Source organism: Arvicanthis niloticus, chromosome 24, assembly GCF_011762505.2.
Source record: "Arvicanthis niloticus isolate mArvNil1 chromosome 24, mArvNil1.pat.X, whole genome shotgun sequence".
In the NCBI taxonomy this organism is placed as follows: Eukaryota; Metazoa; Chordata; class Mammalia; order Rodentia; family Muridae; genus Arvicanthis; species Arvicanthis niloticus.
Window position 1 is genome coordinate 34,680,720 of NC_133432.1, and position 26,545 is coordinate 34,707,264.

Sequence of the window (26,545 nt, forward strand, 5' to 3'; positions counted from 1 at the left end):
CAGACCACTCAGCAAATTTTCTCCTAGACCCTGGACTCTCTGAGTCAGCAAAACAGGGTTAGGTAAAATTCAGCTATATTTCATCTCAGGTGTGAAGGGATACAGGGTGATGTGGCTCTTGGGAGGGCCTCATGACGAAGAGGAGCAATGTCTAGTCAGACAGCTCAGGGTGCTGTAATGAAGCATCAGGCGAGTACTCAGAGTGACTGAATTCAGGGACTGTGTCTGTGCCTCACCGTCCTCCTCGTGAACAGGGAGACCCTAAGCTGTCAGGATACTGTCACTTTTGGGGTTTTCTTAGTTTGGGTTTATTGCTGTGAAGAGACACCATGACCACAGCAACTCTTATAAAGGCAAACATTTAGTTGGGGCTGGCATACCATTCAGAGGTTCAGTTCATTATCATGGTGGGAAGCATGGCGGTGTCCAGGCAGACATGGTGCTGGAGGAACTGAGAGTTCTACATCTTGATCTGAAGGCAGCCAGGAAGAGACTGTCTTCCTCAGGCAGTCAGGAGGAGGGGCTGGATGGTAGAGGCCAGACGTGGGCATACAAAAGAGGCCTCAAAGCCCAGCCTCCACAGTGACACACTTCCTCTAACAAGACCATACCTCGTAATAGTGTCACTTCCCATCGGCCAAGCATATTTAAACCACCACATGGTTTTTGTTTTTAAGATTTTTATTTTTTAATTGTATGTGCATGTGCACATGTGTGTACACTTGAGTACTGGTACCCAAGGAGACCAAAAGGGACATCAGATCTCCTACAACAGTGGTTTTCAATCTGTGGGTCATGATCCCTTTAGGAGTGGACCCACCCTTTCTCAGGGGCCATATATCAGATACATTACAATTCACAACAGTAGCAAAATCACGCTTTTGAAGTAGAAATGACTGTATGGTTGGGGATCACCACAGTCTGAGGATCAGGATTAAAGGTCACAGCATCAGGAAGCTTGAGAACCACTGTCTTAGAACTTAGCCTGAGTTACAGGAGATTGTGAGTTCCCCAACGAAGGTGTTGAGAACGAAACTGTGTCCTCTGCTAGAGAGGCACATGCTCTTAATTGCTAAGGCTGTCCCCGTCCTGACCAGGAGTTATGAGCCCTACCAGCCAGTTCAAACAACCAGCAACACAAGACGCAACAGGAAACCAGAAATTTTAAAAACTTTAACAATTTATTAGTCTTATTTCCCAGTAAAATATCCACATAGTGTCAGCAGAATGGAATGATATTCAGCTGACTACCTTTAATTAATTCCACATAAATATTTAACATCTAGAAACCTCATGGAATCATCAAACCAAGTAGAAATTTGATTTTCAAAGCAGGTATTGCTTTACTATTGTCACTAATCCAGTCACTGTCATGACCAGTAAGTTGTAATGGCAAACAAAAGGTTTGTTGAGGTTTTTAAAGATGTTCTGGTGAGCCATTAGAGTCAATCCAAGAAGAAGATGTTATTGAACTGTGTGGCACACAGTTTTTTCACCTCTTCTGCAGAGAGAACAGAAAACAGTGTGTCAAGAACACAGCATCTCACCTTGAGGGCTGGATGCTATGATCAGCACCTTCAGATCTTTGGGGATAAAGTTAGGAAATAAGTAAATGACTGCATTAATTTTGACTTTAAGAAGAGCAAGCAACAATAACAAAATAATTAAACAACTGAGAAGGCAGTCGGGGAAACATCTCACAAACGCCTGAGACCGACATGTTTCCCAACACACTGGAAATACCACTTTTTTGCTTCTAGAAGAATCAGTCTGAGGAATGCCTGAGATCCTTGTGGGTCAGAGCAAGACAAGTGTGATGCTCTTGAGAAGCTGATAGGACCAGAGTGGGGTGGGGGGAACCCTGGCTGCAACTTGGAGGTGTAAATCAAGGGCTTTCCAGAGATAATCACCTTGGTTTTACTTTAAATTCTGTGGTGCTAAGTTCAGAGCCTAGGGCCTTGAGTATGCCAGGCAATGCTGTTCCACTGAGCTCCGCACCCACTCCTCTAAACTCTGGTTTGATTTCTGGCATGCACTAACTGATGCTTTTCATGTACACAAATACTAATGCAAACAAAGATACGAAATGTCTTAATGCTGACACAGTGAGGCTGGCGGTAATTACAACCTTAGGGAAAAGATGGGTGAATGGTTCTAAGTTCAAGGTTGAACTGGTCTACATAGCAACTTTCAGGCTAGCCAGATGGAAGATCCTGTCTCAAACACACACACACCAAAACAAACCAACAAAAGAAAAGATGTAAGAGCTGGGCAATGGTGGTGCACACCTTTAATCCCAGCACTTGGGAAGCAGAGGCAGGCAGGTGGATTTCTGTGTTCGAGGCCAGCCTGGTCTACAGAGTGAGTTCCAGGACAGCCAGAGCTATACAGAGAAACCCTGTCTCAAAAGAAAAAGAGAGAGAGAGAGAGAGAGAGAGAGAGAGAGAGAGAGAGAGAGAGAGAGAGAGAGAGAGAAAAGATGTAAGGCCCTCCACTTCATTTACAAGGAGGTTAATGGGATATGTCCCCTGCTGTTATCGCCACTCCACAGAGAGCCGTGGAGAGGCCCAACTCCGTGAGGACAATGCTATCCTTTCTGCAGGACAACATTCATTAAGACCCACAAAACAGCTGCTAGATCACACTGTCCAGAAAGGAGACCAACCCCACTTTGATGGAAGGCAGAAAACCCCTGCATTCTTCTGCTCCTGTGCAGACGGTGACAGCTGGAAGTGCTATGTAAGCCTGGCAGCCTGGGGAGACTTGTTCTTATTGCAGGGTATGTAAAAGAACCTTGTACACAGTGTGTTGTTTGCTGATTTATTTGTCTTTCTGTAGCACTTTAGAAATAAATTTTCTTTTAGGCACTGTTAAGATTCCCATACCACAGGGGAAATAAAAGCACTTAATGGGGGGCTGGAGATAGGCTCAGTGGTTAGGAACACTTGCTGTTCTTACAGAAGACCCCATTTGGTTCTCAGCACTCACAGGACAGCTTATGGCTATCTATAACTGCCGATTCCCCTGGCTTCCTCAGGGACCAGGTACACAGTGGGTGGGGCACAGACAGACATGCTGGTAAAACACCCATATTCATGAAATAGCTGTTATGTTCTGGGTTTCATTTGCACTGGAGACTGAGCCAGGCCCTCGCTCACGCTGGGCAGATGTTGTAGCAGTGGGCTACTTCCTTATCTGACCCCCAACTCCCACCTCATTCCCCCCAGAGTTTATTCAAGGTAGAGACTCCATTAACTGTCCAGGCAGACTTCGACGTTCTGGCCCTCCTGCATGAGCCTCTTCAAAAGCTGGGCTCAGAGGCCAGGAGCCTTTGTTTGTTTTGCTTTCAGGGGCAGTTGTGAGCTGTCCCACGTGGTGCTAGAAACCAAACCTGAGTCCTCTGTAAGAGTAGCAGAGGCTCTAAACCCCTGGAGCCATCTCCCCAGTCTCTGTTTATTTACATTCTAATGTTTATTTTTATTTCATGTGAATGTCAGCATGCGTGTCGATCACCGCATGTGCCCAATGCCTTCAGAGGACGGAAGCGGGCGTCAGATCCATGAAATCAGGGCTATGGATGCGTGTGAGCCACTGTGCACTCCAGCTCACCAATTCACTTCAAGACTTTATTTTCTTGTGTGTGTGTAAGGGATACAGTGTGCATGCATGAGGTCAGAGGACAATTTGTGTGTCTCAGAGATCACACTTGTGTCGCCAAGCTTGGCAGCATGCTCCTGTACCCACTAGGCTGTTTCACAGGCCATATTTACTTTTTTTGAGATAGGGTCTCATGTAGTCCAGGCTGAGTTCAAATTCAGTGTGTACCTGAGGATGAACTTAAACTCCTGATCCTCCTGCCTCAGCTGGAATTATAGGTATGCACCACCATGTATGTGCAGGTTCTATAATACTTCTTAACACAGGGAAAAGATAATGTGAAATATCGGTGGCATTAAAATTCTACGAGACAGCAGGTCCCACTTACCATTGACCTCGATCAGGTTCGCGTTCTTCTGACTGAGAATCACATACAGCTCCCGCTGGTCAGACTTCTTCCCGACAACCCAGTAGTCGCTCATGGCTTTCACAATGATCTCCTCATCTTCATCTGCTCTGTAACAAAGTTTCAGAGTGGGATCATTTTATATACACAGCTAGGCTGGGAGGAGAACAAGAATTCAGAACAAGAAACGGCACTAAGTTGTAGTTATATATAGTCAAGAAGTCACGTGTGAAAGGCAACGTCATGGGGAAACAGCACCCAAAACCAGCTCAGGCTGAGCCCCTTCTTAAGGGCTCTAGGTCACTTGGTTTAAAGGAAATTATTTAACTAGGCATGCGGGCATATGTCTATAATCCCAGCCCTGGGAAGGCTGAGGCAGAGGGATCTTGAGTTTAAGTACCACCTAGGCTATACAGTGAACCCCGTGTAAACAAACAAATACGATAAAAAATAAATTAATTAATTAAATTAACTCCTTTAAATCTATCCTGAGAAAGACAACACCTACTTTGAGAAGTTGCTGGAATTACCTGGTGAAGTCACTGTTGATGTCACCTAGAATCTTCATTAGATCCGGGTGGACGGATGTGAGTGACACGCTGGCCGTTTTCCTCATGTGAATTGTACTTTTCTCTGCTAAATTCATGTGGTTGAAGTAAATGAACTTAAACTGGGGTTCTTTTTCAGACCTGTGCAGACATGACATTGAGATGGTGACAATCTGAAAGAATTATCCCAACTGCACAGTCTCAGTGTGAAAGTGTAGAAGGACAGCCTTCAACACATGGGACCTTGTCTCAAAATCAAAACCCAAGAGACCCCCAAAACAGAAAATTCACAAACTAAAACTGTATGGCAAGGGTGGCACGGTGACTCAAAGGGAAAGACACATGCCACCAAGCCTGTAGACCTGAGTCGGACCAGGGCCCACAGGATGGAGGGAGAGAAGCTACACCTGCAAACCACTCTCTGACCTAGACACATGCACAGTAAATATATGTAATTAAACAACTATATAAAGGCCTTGTATCTTCCATGGCTAGGCACTCAAAGAATCCCAGTAAGCTGTAACCAATGCTTCATCTAATAATAATAACATGTGGTATTTAATAAAATAAAAATTTCCAGAGAGCTGAAGTCTACTTCTTAACCAAAAAATATTTCCCTCCATGTGATTTCTTCTAAATAAAAGAACGTTGTCCATGAAGTCCGACTTATTTACTACCTATTCTGTTACAGGAAACACTCTGCTGACCCTGGTTTAGGAGAAGAACATTTGTTTATCTCCAGTGCTGGGAAAGAATGTGCACTGTGCCCAGTGCCTGGCCACGTGACTGCAGCTCACTGTGTGAGACTTCGCACATCCTCAGTGAAAGCCAGGCTGAGCTGCATCAGCCTCTTCCATGAAGTAAAATGGATTCTGACCGACCAGGACCTACCTTTCCCTCTCCTAGGGCACAGGACAGAGGGACCGAGCTGTCTAGGTTTTGAGGGAAAGCTGCAGTCACGCTGTCCACACCCTTTAGTCCCATAAGCAGTTAGTGTGTGAGAGTACAAACCCAGAGACTCTCTTGTTGATATTAAACTGCTCGCAGATGTCAGATGCCAGCACTGTAAGCTGGGGCCCAACGATGCTGTCCAATCTTCGGCAGAAATCCAGCGTGAGCTGCGTGGAGGCTGCCAGGAGTTAAAGAAACAGCGTTCAGAGCGACAGCCCTCTGTGCCCAACAGCTCCTGCTCATGTGACTGCTCAGTGCTTGACACAATGCCAATGAAAAACTTACTGACCAACTAGGTGAGAGCATACAGTCGGGGAACCAGACAAACATTCAGAAGCCCATCCCTCCCAAACCGAGCAGGAAGATCAAGCCTAGAGCTGCCTAGAGCTAACATGAGGCCTCTCACTGTGAGCGCGGGGAAGCTTTCTATACCTTACGTAGTACCAAAGTGGCTGCCCCAGAAACACCTAAGAAGGTCAAGTACTTATTTAGCGCACACGACACAGCACTTGGATTCTCCTCAAGCACACCTCACTCAGCCCCAGTCAGTGAGCTCCGGGAGCCAGCGGTCCTACTGCTCACCAGCGAGAAGAACTTGAAAGCTAACCGAGGCTCCAATGGGAGCAGTGAGTAAAACAGCCTCTCCATGGCTGTGACCGTACACTGTCCACTGAGGACAGGGCCTGGCAGGCTGCACTGAGCTGACTCCTCGGGTACCTACCGTCAATCATGAAGCACACAGCTGCGCTCATGGCCTGTGGGGAGACAAACCAGAGATTACAACTGGTACAGAGAGGAGGGGTGGGCACTGTAAGCAAACGTGGCAGCCTGTCTTCATCGCAACAGACCAACTGTAGGAAGACACAGTGTGTCAAGCAGAGCCGTGTGGGGCAGGCAGCACAGTGGCTGACAACAAAGGACGGGCTGTGTGCCTGGTTCCACAGTGCCTCGGTGCATCAGTCAGAGATACAGAGTATTTACAAATGCAGTGGCATAGCTTAGAACAAGGGACAGAAGACAGACTGGCATCTTAAACTAGGTGGTGGTAGTGCACACTTAATCTTAGCACTCGGGAGGCAAAGACAGGTGTATCTCCGAGTTGGAGACCAGCCTGGTCTACAGAATGAATTCCAGGACAGCCAGGGCTACGCAGAGAAACCCTGTAGAAAACTAAAACAAACAAATAAACAAATATTGGTATCTTATGAATTCACCTTCGCTGGATGCCTGGGACTTTGCTGTTCTAGTCCTTCTGTACACTTGACACTTTCCATTAAAAAACTTAATAAGAGACCCCGTCACTACCACCTTGCCCCCTTTCACTCCAGCAGATAACTGCAGGTATGACATTAGCAAGTAACAGCAACTAAGACCGTAAGTAAAGCTGAAACTGCCAAGCACATCGGTGCACACTTGTAATACCAGATGGAGGCGGCAGAGGATTCCAGGGCAGTCTCAGTTACCGAGCGAATTCAAGGTCAGTCTGAGCTACATGAGATCCTGTCTAAAAGAAGAAAGTAAACAGGTTCTGAAGGGATGGCTCAGTCGTTAAGAGCACGTTCTGCCCTTGCCAAGGACTTGAGCTTAGTCCCCAGCACAAAACTCCAGCTCCAGCCGGGCGGTGGTGGTGCACACCTTCAATCCCAGCACTTGGGAGGCAGAGGCAGGTGGATTTCCGAGTTCGAGGCCAGCCTGGTCTGCAGAGTGAGTTCCAGGACAGCCAGGGGTTACGCAGAGAAACCCTGTCTCAAAAAACCAAAACAAACAAACAAACAAACAAACAAACAAAAAACCAAACCAAAACAACAACAAAAAACCCCTCCAGCCCCAGGGGAATGTGGCACCTCTGGCCTCTAAAGGCAGCTGCACTCACATGCACAGACCCTGTGTGACCACCGAGAGTCTTTACAACTGCAAATGACCAATATGAAGACAGAGCTAAACTGATGAGCTAAGCTCACATCTGAAGACCCTGGAAAAAAGAGCAAACAGAAGCTGAAGCAAACAGCAGGAAGGAGTAATAACAGTCAAAGCAGGAAGGACTCAGCAGGGAAGAGACAACACCGGAAGCCAGTACTGGCTCTTGGGAAAAACCAGCACAAGACTGAAAAGCCTCTTCACATGCTAGAATTAAAAAAAGGACAGAAGACTCATTACCAGAATCAACAACCAAAGGGAGAGAGATATTGCTATTGACTCCACAGGCAGAGAAGTAAAAACAACACGTCAGTACTGTGAAGATCTATGTGCCAACAAACTAGTTAACTTCATGGAGTTCATAAATTCCTGAGAAAGACACAAACTACTGAAACTGCCTCATGAAGAAAAAGAAAACCAAGGTAGACTACCAACAAGAAACTCACAATTCAAACTCTCAGCCAGGGGGAGTGACTCACAGTAATCCCAGCACTTGGGAGGCCTCTAGAGGCAGGTGGATGTCTGTGTGTTTGAGGCCAACCTGACCTACAGAGACAGTTCCAGGACAGCCAGAACTCCACAGAGAGACCCTGTTTCAGAAACACTAAAACTTTAAAAACTCACACAAAAACACACATGTACAGAGTTCTACTGGGAATTCCATTAAACATTTAAAGATTTAACACCAATTCTCCAAGTCTTCCAAAATAGGAGAACATTTTCCAGACAATTCCACACCTACCCAGACAAAGGAATGTCAACTACAACAACCGACAGGCCTATCCTTCACAGTCCTTCATATCAGCCTGACACACACAGGGCTGGGAGGAAGGGCAAGCACGTGGAGGCCAGTGTCCCTGGTCAATCCTTGATAAACACTTGGGTGTGGAGGCCAACTTCCTAGAGGGCGTTGCTGCACACTTCCCTCATCACTGCAGAGGTCAGCTGTGCTGTCTGAAGAGCTGCCGTCTGCTGACTTCAGACCCTGCTGCACACACCTCTTCTTGACTGTGTGCTGTCTATGTATGTGCAGGTGTGTGTGCACTTGTGTGTGCACATGCATGGAGACAGAGGATGACATCCGTCTTCCCTGCCTTTTTCCTTTGGGGGCAGTCTTCCTAGAACTGGAGCTAACGGGTTCTACTGTAGTTTTACAACTACACTGGCAGCTAGAGGCCCAACAGTCCTCTTTCCTCGGAACCCCCATCCCATCCCTAGAGTCGGAGATAACGGTGCATGAGACCATGCCTGGCTCGTCGTCGGTGCTGAGATCTGAATTCAGGCCCTGGCTCTGCACAGCAAGTGCTCTGACTCACTCTGCAGCCCTAGGCCGACATCCATCTCTGCCACTTGCAGTGCAAAGCTGTGCCTCGAGCGTAACTGCTCTTCTGAGTTCTGCTTTTCCTGTCAACAACAGGCCTTAAAAGTGACCTTGGAGACCTCAAGAAAGCAGATGGTGTCTAAAGTTCCTATTGCTGTCTTAAAACACTGTGACCAAAAGCAAGTTGGGGAGGAAAGGTTTATTTTAGTTTACAGCTCTATTTCATCCAGGGAAGTCAGGGTAGGAGCTGACACTGAGGGCTGTGGAGGGGTGCTGCTTAGGGTTTGCTCCTGGAGACTGCCCAGTCTGCTTTCTCATGGAACCCAGGACCACCAGCACTGTATTGGTAGTCCAACAGTGGCCTCTAGTGGCAAAGCTCAGGAGCCTCCAGGACTATTTTCACTTTAGACACCATCTGCTTTCTTAAGGTGTCTCCAAGGTCACTTTTAAGGCCTGTCATTGACAGGAAAAGCAGAACTCAGAAGAGCAGTTACACTCGAGGCACAGCTTTGCACTCATCAGCCTAGGGCTGCAGAGTGAATAAGAGTACTTGCTGCACACGTATGTACATACACACACACACACACACCTGCACACATAAACAAACTGCAGTTTCAAGGTAGGAAATGGAGTTATTGTATAAAGGACAGTAAGCTCTTGAGAGATGCTGTTAATGTAATAGAGTTTATCCTATCACAATGTTTTGAGACAGGGTCTTACTGTAAAGCTCTGGCTAGTTTGGAACTCACTATGTAGACCAGGATGGCCTAGATTCACCTGCCTCTGCCTCCCTGGTGCTGGAATCAAAGGCATGCACCACTACATCCAGCTACAATAAAAAAATGTTTTTAAGTTAGTTTCAATTAAACTGGGTACTGTCATGTGGTGGTTGGGGCACTCCCACTGTAAACGCCAGGCTGACCTCAAACTTATGAACTTCCTGCCTCCTGAGTGCCCCGGTCACAGGCACGTGGACTTGGTGACTGGACCATTTCCTACCACCCTGCTTCACCTCAGTGCACACAACCCCTCTAATCAATGCACACTACTTTCACGTTACTGTACCTGCATATACACCTATGTACTACATATGTACTTGGGCCTACAGAAGTCAGAAGAGGATGTCAGATCCCCTGGAACTAGAACTAAAGACAGTAGTGAAACTGCACAGCCTGGGTGGTGCAAGTGAGACGGAGGGCCTCTGTCAGCTCATAACTGCTGAGCCACCTCTCACCCTGTGTGGACGGATCTCTTAAATACTCATCCGTCCCAGAATCCGTCTTCTCCCTTTCAGAACTTGTAGGGTTTTGGTGTTTCGATCTGGTTTGATTCTGTCATATGAGAAGACGCTGCTGCTGAGGGATGGTGGATTTATATATCATACGGGATGAGTGAGGCAGCCGTGCCAGGCAGACGGGGCTCAAGGAAGAGCCAGCCTGTTTCTCAGGCTCATATCTTGGTCTCTCTGGCTGTGTCACTGTCACTTTCTGTTAAACACTCTCAGCCTTCACCCTGCAGCACAGGCTCAGCTGAAGGCTTCTCTGTGTGCAAGGACAGGAAGAGAGAGACAATACCCCCTTAATCCTCTCTCCACAGTCACTTCCCATACCTGGCTGAGCTGGCTGCTCTGAGCTGGGGGTTTCTGTGTGCTCTGAAGAAGAGGTGTCACCACCTCAGCCCTGTTTCCTCACAGTCTAGGCTGGAGCCTTCTCTGCTCTCAGATTTCTCTCAAGCATTGTTCTTAATCATCCCACTCTCCAGACAGTGAAAGGATTCCCACGTGACATCCTTTCTGTTTTTCTGAAACATAATTTCTACGCCTTTGGATTAAAACATATTTGTAGTTTCATGTATGACAGAAGACAGACTTGTGATCACTTTTCTTTCTTGTACCATAACTACATTTCTAAAGAGAAATGTAGCGGGAGGGAGGAAGGAAGAAAAAGAAGGAGGGGAAAAAGGAGTGGGGGGAGGAAGAAACACTAACCAGGCATGGTGGCACATGCCTGAAGTCCCAGCTACCAGGAGACAGAAGTAAAGACTGCTTGCTCCCAGGAGCTGAAGGCTGCAAACAGTGAAGCCTCATCGCAAATGAAAAGAGAGCTCAGCCTGCACATACATGCCAGTCTTATAAGCACTGAGACAAGTGCTGCCGGACATGAGTCAGTCGAAATGCCAGGGTTCAGCGCAGAAGCAGGGCTCACTGCAGTGTGGCCGCCGTGCATCTGTGCTCCAAGGCAGGCCCTCTCACACCTTGGGTCTGTGGGCACTTGGGACTGTGGACACTTGAATCCCACCGTAGCCAGCACTTCTTTCACTAGCAGCAACTTCCTGCTGCAGAAGAACACCCTTTCTGAGTTTTACAGAGATCAGAACTTGCAACACCTTTCCCAAGAAACATTTAAGAGGCTGCACCGGTGCTGGTCTACACATGCAAGGGAGGGAGGTGTGCTTTAGCATTCGTCTGTAACACTGGAGGAAAACGATCATTACCTTATAAACAATTAAATGGAGCTCTTCATAAGTGTCATCTGTATTTACAAAAATTTTGGGGAATCTGCATTTTGCTTCTGGATCATTAAGGTTCAAGGGTCCAGTAAGAAATCTTAAAAGTAAACACAGAGATGACTCAACTCAATGAGGTAAACTGTAAACATAACAAACAAACACACTCCTAGTCAATGCACACCGACATTCTGCTGACGCTAGATGCCATTTGGTAAACGCCAAATCAGAACTCGGTAAAAAACTGTGTAATGTCACCAGAAACAACACAACTTCTTCCTGGATTACTGCTCACAGGGTAATCCAATGCTCGTGACCTCATCTTTACCAGAAGAGATGAAATCCAATACTGTAGCCGAACAGCAGAAGTCCTACCTTCCATAGTGTTGAAGGTTTCCAGGCATTTCTGCCCTTACTGGGGAATCCCTTCCCGCCAACTGCAAACACAATAAATGTTGAGAACAATTACTTTTTTATATTTTATGTTCATTGGTACACTGGTGTTCTGCCTACATGTGTGTCTGTGTGAGTGAAGACAGTTGTGAGCTGCCATGTGGGTGCTGGGAATTGAACTCAGTGAACCCAGGTACTTTTTAAGAATAGAAAGTGTTCTTAACCACTGAGCCATCTCCCCAGCCCTACTTTTTTTTTTTTTTAACTTTCAATTTGACACACAGCATTCCTATTGGCTAGTTGGTCTCAAGCCATTTTGCTACACTTATTTCCCATATTCCTTGTCACCTAGAAAAAAAATAAATAAAGGAAACCACATTCTTTAAATGTATGTGTTTGCCCACAGGCTTGGCCAGAGAAGCTTTTCTGACAGTGAGCAGTGGTAAAGGCAGGGAGGGACTTGATAACCAGGTCAGAGCGCTGAGCACAGTGGCTGGGTGAGGACTCAGTGTCAGAACTGGTTATCTGTCAACCTTCTGCCACCCCCATCCAAGGCTCAGGGGACATGGAGGAAGAGAGGTAAAGAATGTAAGACCTGGAAGATGGGAGGGAGAGAGGTATTAGAAATAAAACGATTATGAAAAAAAAGGACATGAAGCCGGGGGAGTGGTCTGGGGAGTCCTAGGGAAGCAGACAGAGAAGCATGGTGGTAGATGTGATTATATATATACATATGTATCTATAATATGTATGTATATACACATCATATGGGATATTATATATACATATACATATGTACATATATACATATTATATATACACACATGTATGAAATTTTCAAGGAAAACATAATAAACATACTACAAAAATACATAAAGAACTGACTAATTTAACCAGGACTACCATAACATAACTCCATTTGAGCCTAAATCCCACAGCATCTGTCTCAGACAGCTCACAGCATTCTCTGAGTCTAGTCCCCGAGGGCCCAAGTGTCCTCTTCTGGACTCTTTAGGCACTGCACATACATGATAACACTGACATGCATGCAGGCTAAACTCCCACACATATAAAACTGAATAAATGTTGTGAAACGTTTGGTGCTCTTCTGGTTTAGCACATAACTTCAAAATATCCTCAATGCACAGTCCGCCCAGAGGTGAAAGCGCACAGCCCACTGCCAATCGGTGGCAGATGTCATATGTACGAATCCAGACAGCCACGCGGTGTCGTAGCTTTCTGCTTTACACACTGCTCTTCAGGCGTGTAATCAAGTAACGGACAGAATCTTTTTTGTGGCACCATGCTGTCAAAGGCTAACAGCATCAGAAGTAGTTCCTTGAAGGATGTGCTTATAAGAAAGGCTTTGATACCAAGCAGAGTAGTCCTGGCTCTGTCATATCCTTGTTGGACAAGCGTGTGGTCTGAATCTAGAATGTCCCCTAATGACCTGTGTGTTAAGGACTTGGTCTAGCTGTCAGTGCTGCTGACATGTGACTGGACCTTGTGGATGCCTAGCTCATGCACAGCAAAAACCACTGACGAATGCAAAGCTATGACTGAATATGAATGGGCTGGTTGGGATGGGTTCCTCTTGAAGGCAGTAGGTCCCTGGGCACACCCTTGAAGGATGTATCTATCCTTGTTGTTCTCCCCCTGCTTCTCCACCGAGGTAGGCAGCCTCTGTCACATGCAAGCAGCCGACCTTTGCCTGAAACCTCTGAGACTGACAAACCAGGCTTTCCGCTCTGAGCTAGTCTCCTCAGGTACCCTGTCAGCAATGAGAAGCTAACACATCTTGGCAGGGTGCAGATGTCTTGTAAGCCTGAGCAAGCCCCTCTGTTAGACAGTATAACCAACTCATGGGATTGTTAGAAGGTTATGAGGACGGGCAGATGTGCTGGACACTGGGAACAGCTGTTGGCTGCTGTGTCCGACCTGCCTGGAAAGTTCTGGAGGGAACCCATCTTAAACCTCTCTTTTAATGTTTGTTTTCTTGAGGTGGTGAGGATGGAACCCAGGGCCTTGCGTATGCAAGCAATACCCTGAGTGTATCAGAGAGGTTGTTCCATTGTTTCAAATCAAGGCCTGAAATGCTAGAGAGAACGAAGGTGGGACGAGGGCAGAAGGGGAGCTTGGAAATCAACAGAGCAAGGGGAAATAATGATTTATGGGCTGTGAACACGTTTCACTTTCAGCCTAATTAAGAATGCTGGTGTGTAATGTCCTCTGTGGGAAGCTGGGGAATGAAGTACAACTGTGGCAAAGCAAGGCAGGCCGTCAGCCGCCCTCTCACAATACCTCATCCGATAGAGGAAGACTGCAGGCTTAGGGCCCTCAGGGATCCCTGGCTTTTCCAGATTCTCTGTCCCTACGTAAGACCCAGTTTTCTCTCTACCCGATGAATTGCATGTGAACACAACAATCACAGGAAGGATGACATATGTTTTCATAAATCAGTACACAGCTAAGTATCCCTGAGTGTCATATACCAACATAAAGCAGCTCAGAAGTGTCCTGTGCCCAGGTTACCACACACACATACCGCCCCTCCCCCGGCTGCGTGTCTGTAGAATGCAATCATACCTCAGGTTCGATGTGCCTGGGGAACAGGGAGGTGGTGAGGTATTTGTACAAAATTCTCATGTCATCTTGCTCTAGTCCACTCCTGAAACATCAGGAAAGCACTGGTTAAAGTCTGGGATTGCTTGTGTGACTTCTCTGCTCTACAGTAATGCTTGTTTTTGTCTCTATATTGTAAGAAGACACTGAGCTAGGGATACAGTAGGACAGGAGAGTGCTGGCCTAGCATGAAGCCTTGGGACCCATCCCCAGCCCTGCAGTAAAAACAAACAGGACGGGCATGCTGTGTAGAGCTCTGAACCAAGACTAGGGAAGGCAGAAGGATCAAAAGTTCAAGGTCATCCTTTGCTACATAGAGCTCAAAACAGAAACAGGACATGAGGATCTTCCAGCTGGGGAGTTCAGGAAGGAAACACATCAGACCAAGTACTGGCACTGCATGCTGACCTGCTAGCAGCTGGGGCTCCACAGTCCTGTATTTTAAATATGACTCGAAACAAAAACCCCAACAGGCTCAGCAGGTAAAGGCATTAAAAGACTGGTGACCTGGGATTGATCCCTGAACCAATGAAGAATGGAGAGATGTGTGCGCGCGCGCGTGCACACACACACACACACACACACACACACACACACACACACACACACGCTCGCGCACGCGCGCACACACATACATATGCATGCAGCTTTTTCACGCTTTTTAAGTTTTTAAGACCAATAGATCTGACTTTTAGGCTGAAATCATACAGTGTTACTTAGAGAAAACTAGTAATCACATGTTACAAACTAGAACAACATCTTAGTGTCCCCGCTTATACAGTGAATACCAAATCTAGAAAATATCACTATGCTACAGATACATAATTTGACCACAGGTATCAGAAGTCTATGTGGATATTTGTTCTGTAGGTTTCAGTGTAGACAAAAAGGAGAAAGAAAGAAGCTTTGGGCAAACAGTCTCATCTCAAAATGAGGAAGGAATATGAAAAAATGCTGGGACCTGGCAGACAGCCACCCTTGAAGAGGTTGTTGTTGTTTGGGGACAAGAGATAAACAAGGAAACCGAAAAGTTCTGGGAGAACTCTGTGTCAACACCTCTTCTACTGCCTGTTGTGTTAGAAAGAACTCTGGCCTTCCCTGCAGACAACTGCTGCCCTTCTTCAAGACGCCTTTACTAGCCGGTGCACCGGGTCATCTCCCATACCACCCCCTGCTTTCTCATGAGCCCTGACTACATCTAAAATGTGACAGCAACTGGGAACATGGCTCAGGGGTAAAATGTTTGCCACGCTAACATGAGGACCTGAATTTTTTGATCCTCAACACCTGTGTTAAAAGCTAGGCGTGGCAGTGTATGCCTACAATCCAAGTGCTGGAGGGGGGCTGGGGGTGGGGAAGGGAGCACCTCGGGCTCACTGGGCAGCCAGCCTGGCTTAATCAGGCAAAATACCTACACATGTAAATAACATAAAGATAAATGTTAAAAAATGAAAGCATGTGTTCTGGGAGCCATAGAGCAGAAACAGATACTCTAGAAGAAGGGAAGAGTGGTTCAAAAGCTCTGCTGCCTGCATGGCAGCACCGACTGATGTGGGTGGTGATAAACCAACCACAGAGGGTGGCAGGTGATAGACCAACCGCAGCGGGTGGTAGGTGATAGAATTTCTTTTTTTTTTTTTTTTTTTTTTTTTTTGGTTTTTCGAGACAGGGTTTCTCTGTGTAGCTCTGGCTGTCCTGGAACTCACTCTGTAGACCAGGCTGGCCTCGAACTCAGAAATCTGCCTGCCTCTGCCTCCCAAGTGCTGGGATTAAAGGCGTGCGCCACCACCACCCGGCTGGTGATAGAATTTCTAAGTCAAACACATGGACAGTTACAACATTTTTTTTTTCCAGAAGAAACTGAGATGATAAAGAGGAAGGAAAAGTAAAACTGAAATCAGGTTCAAGACCCAACTTCCTTTTTGAGACACATGTAAGCACTGGGAATGGGGGCTGAGGCAGGAGGATTACAAGTTACAAACCAGCTTGATCTACATAGTGTGACCCTATCTCAAAAAATAAAAATAAAAACCAGAAGCAAAATAAAACACTCATTAGGGCCAGCAGCAGCTCAGTGGGTAGAGATACTCGCTACGCAAGCCTGGTGACATGACTCACCCAAGGTTGAGCCCCAGGGCCCACAGAAGACTGGGGAGAGAAGAGAATCCACAGACTGTCCTCTCACCTCCACACATGAATCATCACACAACAGTAAAAATCCAGAAACTTCCTCTAACTGAAATCTCACCAGTTCATTTGTACACACACTCTATCCAACTTTCTCTCTCTCTCTCTTTCTGTCTCTTTCTTTCTTTTTTAAAGTTTTACTTATTTACTTAATGTATGTGAGTACTCTGTACACACCAGAAGAGGGCATCAGATCCCATTACAGATGGTTGTGAGCTACCATGTGGTTGCTGGGAATTGAACTCAGGACCTCTGGAAGAGCAGTCAGTGCTCTTAACCACTGAGCCATCTCTCCAGCCCAGAGTGCTTTGTGTCTGTGTGTAGCTTTCTGCTGTCTTGACATCAGCACTGAGTGGTCTTTCAGCCAGCACCCCAACTGTCTTTGCTGGAGGCGCTAAGTTATTTGAGAACAGCTCCCTCCTCCCCTCTTCCTCCTTTCAGCTTTTCTCTTCTTCTTCCACCTTTTTTGGCCACTTTTCATGTATGTGTGTGTATGAGTATGTATGTGTGTATGTATGCATGTATGCATGCACGTATGGTTTTGCATGCATGATTTTGTATGTCTATAGGTGCACATGTGTGCACATGCATGGATGTGTGCACATGCATGGATGGGAGCACATGCATGGATGGGAGCACGTGCACTTGGTTAACACCAGGAATCACCCTCAATTTCTCTTGTACTTTATTCATTGAGGCAGAGTCTCTCCTCGCACCAGAGCTCACTAACATGGCTAGATCAGCCAGCTAGCTTGCCCTGGAGATCCCGTCTCTGCCTTCCTCCATCACACCCACCTGGGTTCTGGGGATCTGGACTCTAATCCTCACACTTGTACAGCAAGGGCTTTCGCCACTGAGACATCTCAGTCTTGGCTTTCATTTTAAGTTCCTCTGCTTGGTGATTTTAATTATTACCCCAGCTGTGTTCTAAATAATCCTTCTTCTAATTTGACAACGCCCACAAAGAACGTTCCTGCTGATGTCCATGCTGTTATCTCCTGTGTGACAGACAACTACACCCGTTGCTGCTGTGTTTAATTTCTCTGACCTCCATCTCCTTCAGGCCAAGCCACAGGCTGTTACCTACCAGATGAGTTGGTCGTTGTAGAGGAATGCTGTATATTTGACTACACTTAGGCTTTCTTCCATTCGATTAATAAAGGACTGGATTTTCAAGTAAGTCATTTTATCCAATGGGAAGAAGCTGATTCCACCAAAAATATCAAGTAGATCACATGACTGCAAATGTAGAGTCTGCAAATACTGTGGGGGAAACAGACACCAGCTTAATAACAGCACAGTCTCGATGGTGCTCACATCAGGCTACTACGTCACACAGCCACACAGCCACACACTGACAAACAGCACAAGACAAGCCCGACAAGCAGTAAGTCAAGAGTGACTGTACTTGAAGTCAATGCCAATCCCAAAATACAAAAGCTGGAGGTTGTACTTGGTGTGCTGATGCATCTCTTAGGAATTCACATGATACAATTATGGTGCCGTTTGGAGGGACGGTAGTCAGGACAACAGTTTACTTGTAACAGACAGTAATGAGAGCAAGAACAGGGTTTGAGAAAGATGGCACCAGAGTGACTTATGGTCATTAATGTGAGAAACGTTTCAAGATGGCTCAGAGGCTAAAAGTGCTTGCTACACACCTGAGGACCAGAGTTCAGATCCCCAACCCCTGGGTAAAAAACCAGACAGGTATGGAGGCTGCCTGCAGTCCCAGCTGAGCGAGGCAGAGACATGGGATCCCTTGAGCAAGCTGTCCAGCTACACTTGCTGAAATGACCTCTTAGAGAGGCCTTGACTCAATGCATACAAAACTGAGAAAGACAACCCAAATCAAGACCAGGCTGCACTCACTCACATGAACAACAGTAAGTTAAATAAACAATACAGAAGCAGGGATGAGAGAGAGATGGAGGTCTGAATGAGAAGGGCCTCCATTGGATCATATACTTGAATGCTAGGTCCCTAATTTGTGGGGTGAGACAATTTTGAAATTTTGAAAAGGATTGAGAGGTGTGGCCTTGCTGAAGGACAGCTGTCACTGGGGTTGAGCCTTCAAAACCCCATGCCGGATCCAGATCTTTCTGGACTTTCTCTCTACTTGCTGCTTGTGGAGCAGATGTAAGTTCTCACTATTGCTCCAGTACCATGCCTGCCAGCCTGTTGCCATGCTCCCTGCCATGAAGATCATGGAGTCACCCTGGGAAACTGTAAGCAAGCCCCAATTAGATGCCTTCTTTTATAAGTTGCCTTGGCCATGGTGTCTCTTCACAGCAATACAACAGTAACTAAGACAAGAGGTATTTTAGGGAAAAAAAAAAAAAAAACCCTGAAAATTATTACTTGAACACAAACTGAATCTGACAGAAGCTTCGGCAAGTGAAACAAAGCCCAAAGCACAATGAGAGAGACTGGTAACTAGAGTTTCAGCTCTTGGGACATTTCACACTTGTGTGACTGAGTCCATGTGACAGCCATGCTAGGCACTGTTCTCTTGCTGTGAAAAGACACCAAGACCACAGACACTCTGAAAAAGATTTAATTGGGGCTTGCTTACATTTTCAGAGGTGGTAAAAGAATGGTGGCATGCAGGCCGACATGGTGCTGGACAAGTAGCTGACAGCTCGATCTCTGAATCCACAGGCAGCAGGATCCTAGAGAAAGCCCCTAGGACTGGCTTGGGCTTTTGTTGTTGTTTTCTGGTTTTTCAAGACAGGGTTTCTCTCTATGTAGCCTGTCCTGTCCTGGAACTCACTCTACAGACCAGATCAAAGAGACTGGCCTGCCTCCGACTCTGCCTCCTGAATGCTGGAATTAAAGGCCTGAGCCACCACTTTTGAAACTCCAAAGCCCATCCCACTCCACACCCTTCCTCCAGCAAGGCCACACCTCCTAATCCTTTCAAATAGTGCCTCCCAACTTGTCTTAGAGTTTACTGCTGTGAACAGACACCGTGACCAAGGCAACTCTTGTAAGAACATCATTTAATTGGGGCTGGCTCACAGGTTCAAAAGTTCAGTCCATTTTCAACAAGATGGGAACATGGCAGCATCCAGGTAGGCATGGTGCAGGAGGAGCTGAGAGTTCTACATCTTCATCTGAAGGCTGCTAGCAGAATACTGGCTTTCTGTTTTCTGATTCCCTTTCTGCCTAAACTTGATTTTTCTGGAACTTGCTCTGTAGATTGACCTTGAACCCAGAGATCTGCATGGCCCTGTCTCCTGTAATGCTGGGATTAAAAGCATGTACCACCACGCCTGGATTTAAGCTTTTCATCATCTAGAACCTGCTTTGCTCCAGGCTGGCCTTGAACTCTGAGATGTTTGGCTTTATTTCCCAGGATTAAAGGTGTATACCTCCATGCCTGGATCTAAATTTTGCTGAGTAGGATCTTGCACCCAAATCCCTTATATTATCTCCTAGGGCATAGGATTCAGCTCCATTTCACTTCCTGGTGCGCCCCTTTAATACTTGAATCATATATTTTATATTTTTCCTTTCTAAGCTTGCTACACTTGTTCAAAACTCTCTTCATGAGACTTAACCAGAGAACAAAGTCTCTGCTGGGCTTTTTTGAGACTCCCTTTGCCAATGCAATTAATATAAATATAACCAGTAAGATCCTACCTCAAAATAAAAGTGTGTGTGTGTGCATGCATGTGTGTGTGCATGCGTGTGTAATAAACATGAGACTCTAGTAATTGTTTAAATGTTTGTACTCTAACCCACTCACATAATAAAACAGCCTTTGAAGTAAGCCCTCCCTACAACACACACAGATGCACAAGATTAAGCTGAGACATGTCTCAGCTGCTTCCAGGAGCCCTGTTCAAGGATGCTCTGTTCCAACAGGCTAGGTCACAGGCCTGCCGATCTCACTGCTCTGGGTTTGCATTAACAAGTCTCGGTTCTTTACTACATTCAAGGTCTGGATTTTATATCTTAAAAAAAAAAACAAAAACAAAACTGGAGGCTGGCAAGACGGCTCAGTGGCCAAGAGCTGGTATTGCTCTTGCAGGAGTGGAATTTGGTTCCCAGCACCCCTGGGGGACAACTGGAGCTCACAGTTCCAAGGAATCAGACATCCTCTTCTGGTCTTTATGACCACTGCACTCATGCACATACCCACACATAGACATATACATATAATTAAAAATATAAATAATAAACTGGGGCTGGAAAGATGGCTCAGTGGTTAAGAGCACTGCACTGGCCCAGATTCAATTCCCAGCACCCACATGGCAGCTCACAACTGCTTGTAACTTCAGTTCCAGGGCATCTGGAACCCTCACATAGATATTCATGCTGGCAAAACACCAATGCAATATATATGTCACATATATAATAAGATATATATCATATATATACATATATATATACACACACACAATTTGACACTTATGTGTGATACAAAAAATATATATTTTTAAGACTAAATTTAAAAACAAGGTTTTTTGCCTCTGTATTGCTCTGTAACACCTCCCCTGTGGTGCTGGGGCTCAACCAAGGATCTTATCCAGCCTGGTAAGTGGTCAGCCATTGATTCCTACAACCAGCTTCACTGATACTTCTCTCAAGGTATTATTAAAGTTATAGATAAAATTCAGGACACTTACCCGATGGAAGAATTTCTCTAATCGTTCTTTTAGGAGCTTGACACCTCCATCTTCCATGGCTTTTAAGAACGTCCCATTGAAAAGCTAGTAGTGTGAGACATTGCGGGAAATGAAGTCAGTGTCCTGTACTCCATGTAACAGCTAACAGTGTGAGACACTGCGGGAAACGAAGTCAGTGTCCTGTACTCCATGTAACAGCTAACAGTGTGAGACACTGCGGGAAACGAAGTCAGTGTCCTGTACTCCATGTAAGGGTCTTCTACTGCACCTTCTAACGAGGCTCATTAACACCTGCCAGGGACTTTTAAGTCTATGAAGTATTTGTGAGAAAAAATTGTGTAAAATTACATATAACTTACTAAACAATACACTAAGTGATAGACAACCAGTATTTTCATAAGGCCACTTAATAATTCTGCCCATCTTTCTGTTTTTATCTGGTTGTTTTGGAGAGTACAGGACTTCTATGTTGCCCAGGAGGTTGGGCTCAAAGTCAAAAGTCATTCTCTCACCTCAGCGACCTGACAGCTGGAGCCACAGACCTCACCTGAGCTTGGGCCCTCTGTAAGAGCAATACAGCCCTTAACCACGGAGCCATCTCTCTGGCACCATAAATAAATTAAAAAATAAAATAAAAATGTTAAGAATGGGAATGTAGCTACACATGGGGAGCATTGGCCTAGGCTCAGTCCCCAGTACCTGGAGGGATTAAAGAGTTACCCAGGCACGGAAGCAAACATCTGTAACCTCAGCACTCAGGGTACTGAGCCTAGGTGACTGTGAGTCTGAGGTCAGCCTGGACTATGGAGAGAAACCTTGTCTCAGAAAGCAAAACAGAACAAAAGTGTGGACAGAGCCTAATTTTAAAGAGAATGCCAGCCCAGTCAGATCCTGCATGTCCTTCACCAGTGTCTAGCCAAATTAAGTATAGGTCTCACCCTCAGCAAAGAAACATTTCCTTGCAACAGATGGAGCCTATTACAGAAAACCACGGCTGATCAAAATGCAGAAAAGTGATTGTGTGGTGCCCAGCCCCCACTGATACAACTACACTCAGTCCCTATACCTAAGGCTCACAGTTGTAGGAGGCAGAAAGAGCATAGGGGCCAGAGGAACAGGGAGTTTGCTGTGAGACTGCATCTCCTACAAATGTCAGAGAAACTACACCCATGAAATCTCACCAACACGGCTGCCCAAACAAGATCTGAACAAGGACCACACCAGTAAACATGTTAACATGGGAGAGAGAAATCTCACGGGGCTCAACCACAGATTAAAGACTATGGGAAAGCAAGAGAGCGGGATACATAATCTTCCCCACCAGGGTTATTCAATACCTAGTGGTCAGCTCTGAAATCATACATACAAGGAACGTCATATGGACCGAGCAGGTTATAGATAGTTAGGTATATACACATATACATACACATATACACACCTATAGACTCATACATACATGCATACATATAATTAAAAAGAAAGAGGTCATGAGAGAGAGAATGGGGGAGGAGTGCATGCGAGGATGTGGAAGGTTGAAAGGAGAAAGATGTTTAAAAAGAACACAGTTGTAATGCATGCCCTCCTTCTTCCCAACTCTGTGAGCCTCTCACAGAGTGGGATGCAGACTGGCGTGCAGGCACCCAAGGCTCTCACAGAATGGGACGCAGACTGGGGTGCAGGTACCTGAGGCTCTCACAGAGCAGGGCGCAGACTGGCATGTAGGCTTACCTTATACATGCTGTAACACTGCCGAAGCACTGAGCTGTACACCTTGTCCTACAAACAAGAGAACAGCAGGCATCTCACCGGTTCCCAGGGCACAGAAACAGGACCACTTTTGGCAAAGGCACATGGTTACTATAAACTTGGTCCTAAGGTAGCTGTACACTGAAATCACAGGTATTAAATTCAAATTTACAAATCAATAAGCCTCTTTTATCTTTTAGAAGGGCTTTACACACAGATGACCAGTGGAAGGTATTAATAAAACACGTACTCAAGTATTTTTAGAGGATTATCGTGAAAGTAAGTAATACACGTAAAACTTTCCTACGAAGCCCAAGAAGGTTCCTAAAAGCTACTTGGTTAAATGTGCACTACTCCACATATCCAGGAGCATCCTAAAAGTATGGGGTAAGAAGCTCGTTACCAGCAGCTCCTCCTCCTGGTACTCCACGACTGCCTTGCCATCTTTACTTTGCTTTTCGATGATAGGATTCCGAACAACCTATGAAATTTGATAAACAGAAATTATATGATGATAGGATCGGATGTTTTAAACTTTCTTTTAATTTAAAAAATCTGGGACTGGGACTATTGCTCAACAATAAAATGTTTGCCCAGCATGTGCTTGGGTTCTAGCTCCAGCAATAAAATATATAAATGAGTGCCAGCCAGGTCTACAGGGAGAGTTTCAGGACTGCCAGGGCGACACAGAGAAACGACACCACAAAAAGAAAGATGGCTCAGCAGGTAAAGGCACTTGTCTGCAAGGCTGATGACCTGGAGTTCACTACAGCATGGTGGGAGCAGAGAACACTCTCACACTGCCTTCCACCTCCTGCTGCCAAAACAAACAAACAAACAAACAAACAAGGCCTTGAATTTGATTTCTAGCACCCATGTAATCTGGGCAATCTTAGCACTCAGGAGGCAGAGGCAGGTGGATCTACAAAGAGTTCCAGGCCAGCCATGGCTATACAGTGAGATCCTGCCAACAAACAAACAAGGAAATGTAGGCTACAGTAGCACAATCCTGGCCTTAGGGAGTTGGAGACAGATGGATTCCTGGAGCTTGCTGACCAACTAGACAAACATAACTGGTTCTCTCAGATCTTTGTGAGAGATCTTGCTCAGAAATCCAGATGGACTCCTTAGGAATGGCACCCAAAGTTGCCATACATAAGGCACACAAAGGCCACTCCCCCAACCTCCACCACACACAAATACACAAAAACTATTGAACATGTTATACCCCTAGACACAAAATTTCTTTTGAGTGTTTGTTTGTGGTGTCTAGTCAAGAACCCAGGCAAGTGGTCTTCTATTGAACTCCATTTGTAGATACAAAGTTTCTTTCTTTCTCTCTCTCTCTCTCTCTCTCTAATTTGTTTTGTTTTGTTTTTTTGAGACAAGGTTTCTCAGTCTAACTCTGCCTATCCTAGAATTGGCTCTAAAGACCAGGCTGGCTTCCGACTCAGAGAGATCTGCTTGCCTCTGCCTCCTGAGTGCTGGAATTAAAGGTATGCAACACCACTGCCTGTCCAGAAAGTTTCTTAAAATTTAGCCCCAATCTGAATAACCATTTTGATTTTGAAATTGCAACTAATTTTACTGTGTGTCCTAAGAATAAAATCCCCAGAATTTTATTATTACTGTGTATGTAAATACCATGACCATCCAGAAATTTTCTTCTGGTTCATTGAAGAACTGTCTATTCTTCTGTGTGTGTAAAGATTTTGCAGGTTTCGATGGGCTAAAAGTCCTAGTGAAAAAAAAATTTTAAACATGGTTTAAACATGGTGTAAACTGAAAGAATTCACTAGTCTCTACAAACAAAAAAAAAATCTGTAAACTATTACCTTGTAAACTGTACAATTGCTTCACATAATCCAACGTTTCTAATTTTTTCATTCTTTTCTACTTCATTTGGATGGTAAAACAGAATTTTATTTTCTTCCTAACACAAGAAAACAGAAACACAGCATAAATGTCAGGATTTATTCATCTTAATGAAGAAATTGAGTGTTGAGTTTAACATCCAACTCTCTCATCATAGAGGTTAAGGACAAAAACCTAAAAATGTCTTTAGAAAACCAAAATTGTTAGGTCTGGTGGCACATCCCAGCACTCTGGAGGCAGAGGCAGGAAAGTCTGAGAGTTTGAGGCCAGCCTGGTCAGCAGAGGGAGTTCCAGGACAGCCAGGGCTACACAGAGAAACCCTGTCTTGAAGGAAAAACAAAAACCAAACAAACAAACAAAAAAAAACAAAAAACAAAAAGCAAACAAACCCTCCAAAAAGCAAAATTCATTGTGATTTTGTAAATACTGTAACTCATCAGTGTAAGAGGCAATTGTGATATTCACCAAATCACATTTCATCAGTAGTACAAGTTTAATGAAAGTCTCGGATTTCTTCCCATGTGTCACCAACCCTCAAAAAGAAGATGCATGTACGCACATGTCCAGGAATACGGGATCCACAATTGCACCAAGTTGGTTCAAGAGCACTTGGACTGACAGCTCTAACTAGGACTGTGATTTGCTTGCAACAAAACACAGCTCTAGACTTTTTTTTTTTTTTTTTTTTTTTTTTTTTTTGAGGAAGTCGCCACTCTCAGAGCAAACAAAAACTCTTATAACATCAATCAATCTTGGCGGAAAAAAAAAAAAAAAAAAAGGAAGAAGAAAACAACACTAACTTTCTGAAGCGCCTCAAAGTTTTGTTTTGTTTCGTTTCGTTTTCCCTCTTTTGAGAGCTACATTCTACCAATCTGGCTCCACCTTTGCAATCGAAGATTTCCAAGAGAGAAGACAGTTCAATTTTAATCGCCCAGAATTGACGCGAAGGGAAAGACATTTCAAACCGGGCGGAGGGATTAACCTGACGGACCTTCGCAGACAGGACCGGCCTGCGTTGTCAGATGCCCTGCACATCCCACCAGGCGCAACACCCGGCACGGAGCAGGCTTGGGCACAGCGGGCAAGACTAAGAGGGGCGGCGGCCCGGACGCACCCTGCAGCTCCGGAGCACTGACACCGGCCGCCGGTCCCGGGACCTTCCTCGGTCTGCGGCTGACGCCGGCGCGCAGCCCCCTCAGCTTACCTCTCCTTCGCGCGGCCCGAAACGTGGGTTGTAGATGAAGAAGCTCAACAACGCCGGCGGGAACTGCTTTTCCTGGGCCGCCCAAGTCCCCGTCCCGGCCGCGGCTGCCGCCATCCCGGCCCGGCCCCCACGTCGGGAGGCTCCCCTCCGCCCGCTCGGAGACCGCAGCCTTAGGGAACACCGCACTTCCGCCTCCCTAGCCGTCGGCCCGGAAGAGGTCTGGACTGACCCAGAAGAAAAACCTGCGGTGGCCCGGTCCTTCTCTGTTACGTCCGTGTAGAACCAGTTCCCTCTTATTTATTGGGCTGTGGTGTTTTTTTTTTTTTATTAGCACTTAGCTGGCTGTCATGGGTAAAGGCGAAGACCAGGAATGTCAAGAGAAATGTAACAATAGATGTTGGGTTTTGGGTTTTGTTTTGTTTTGTTTTGTTTTGTTTCTTTTGTTTGTTTGCTTGTTTTGATAGGGTTTTACTATGTAGATCAGGCTGGCCTTGAACTCATGGAGATCCTCACACCTTTGCCTCCTGAGTGCTGACATTAAAGACGCCATGGGTACGGTATTTTTGAGGAGTGAAAAAAACATTTAGGGGAACACATATTTTTCTTGAAAGTAGCCTATTTACCACTGTTGTTGGTTTT

At 45.7% G+C, this 26,545-nt stretch overlaps 1 protein-coding gene across 2 annotated transcripts; it reads right to left on the bottom strand.

Moving 5' to 3' along the window:
• Positions 1 to 1,162: 1,162 nt before the first annotated feature.
• Positions 1,163 to 26,112, bottom strand: Ccz1 (CCZ1 vacuolar protein trafficking and biogenesis associated). Of its 2 annotated transcripts, XM_076923629.1 has the most exons (15): positions 25,907 to 26,112; positions 24,663 to 24,760; positions 24,472 to 24,565; positions 23,231 to 23,308; positions 22,810 to 22,857; positions 21,082 to 21,165; positions 17,535 to 17,710; positions 14,225 to 14,306; positions 11,621 to 11,682; positions 11,234 to 11,345; positions 6,224 to 6,257; positions 5,563 to 5,680; positions 4,534 to 4,692; positions 3,986 to 4,113; positions 1,163 to 1,501 (listed from the first exon to the last, which is right to left on the bottom strand). In XM_076923629.1, the coding sequence occupies exons 1-15, from the start codon at positions 26,018 to 26,020 to the stop codon at positions 1,446 to 1,448; spliced, it is 1,443 nt and encodes a 480-aa protein (XP_076779744.1). In that variant the 5' UTR covers positions 26,021 to 26,112; the 3' UTR covers positions 1,163 to 1,445. The 2 variants fall into 2 exon arrangements, with proteins under 2 accessions (XP_076779744.1, XP_076779745.1); XM_076923630.1 differs by lacking the exon at positions 21,082 to 21,165 and having other exon boundaries at positions 1,295 to 1,501.
• Between the last annotated feature and the right edge of the window lie 433 nt (positions 26,113 to 26,545).

Coding starts and splice junctions, on each gene's coding strand:
- Ccz1 (XM_076923629.1), bottom strand. CDS start 26,020: ATGGCGGCAGCCGCGGCCGGGACGGGGACTTGGGCGGCCCAGGAAAAG. Junction 23,309..24,471: donor AAAATTTCTGGATGGTCATG/GTATTTACATAC, acceptor CAAATTTCATAG/GTTGTTCGGAATCCTATCAT. Junction 22,858..23,230: donor ACCAGGAGGAGGAGCTGCTG/GTAACGAGCTTC, acceptor TCTTGTTTGTAG/GACAAGGTGTACAGCTCAGT.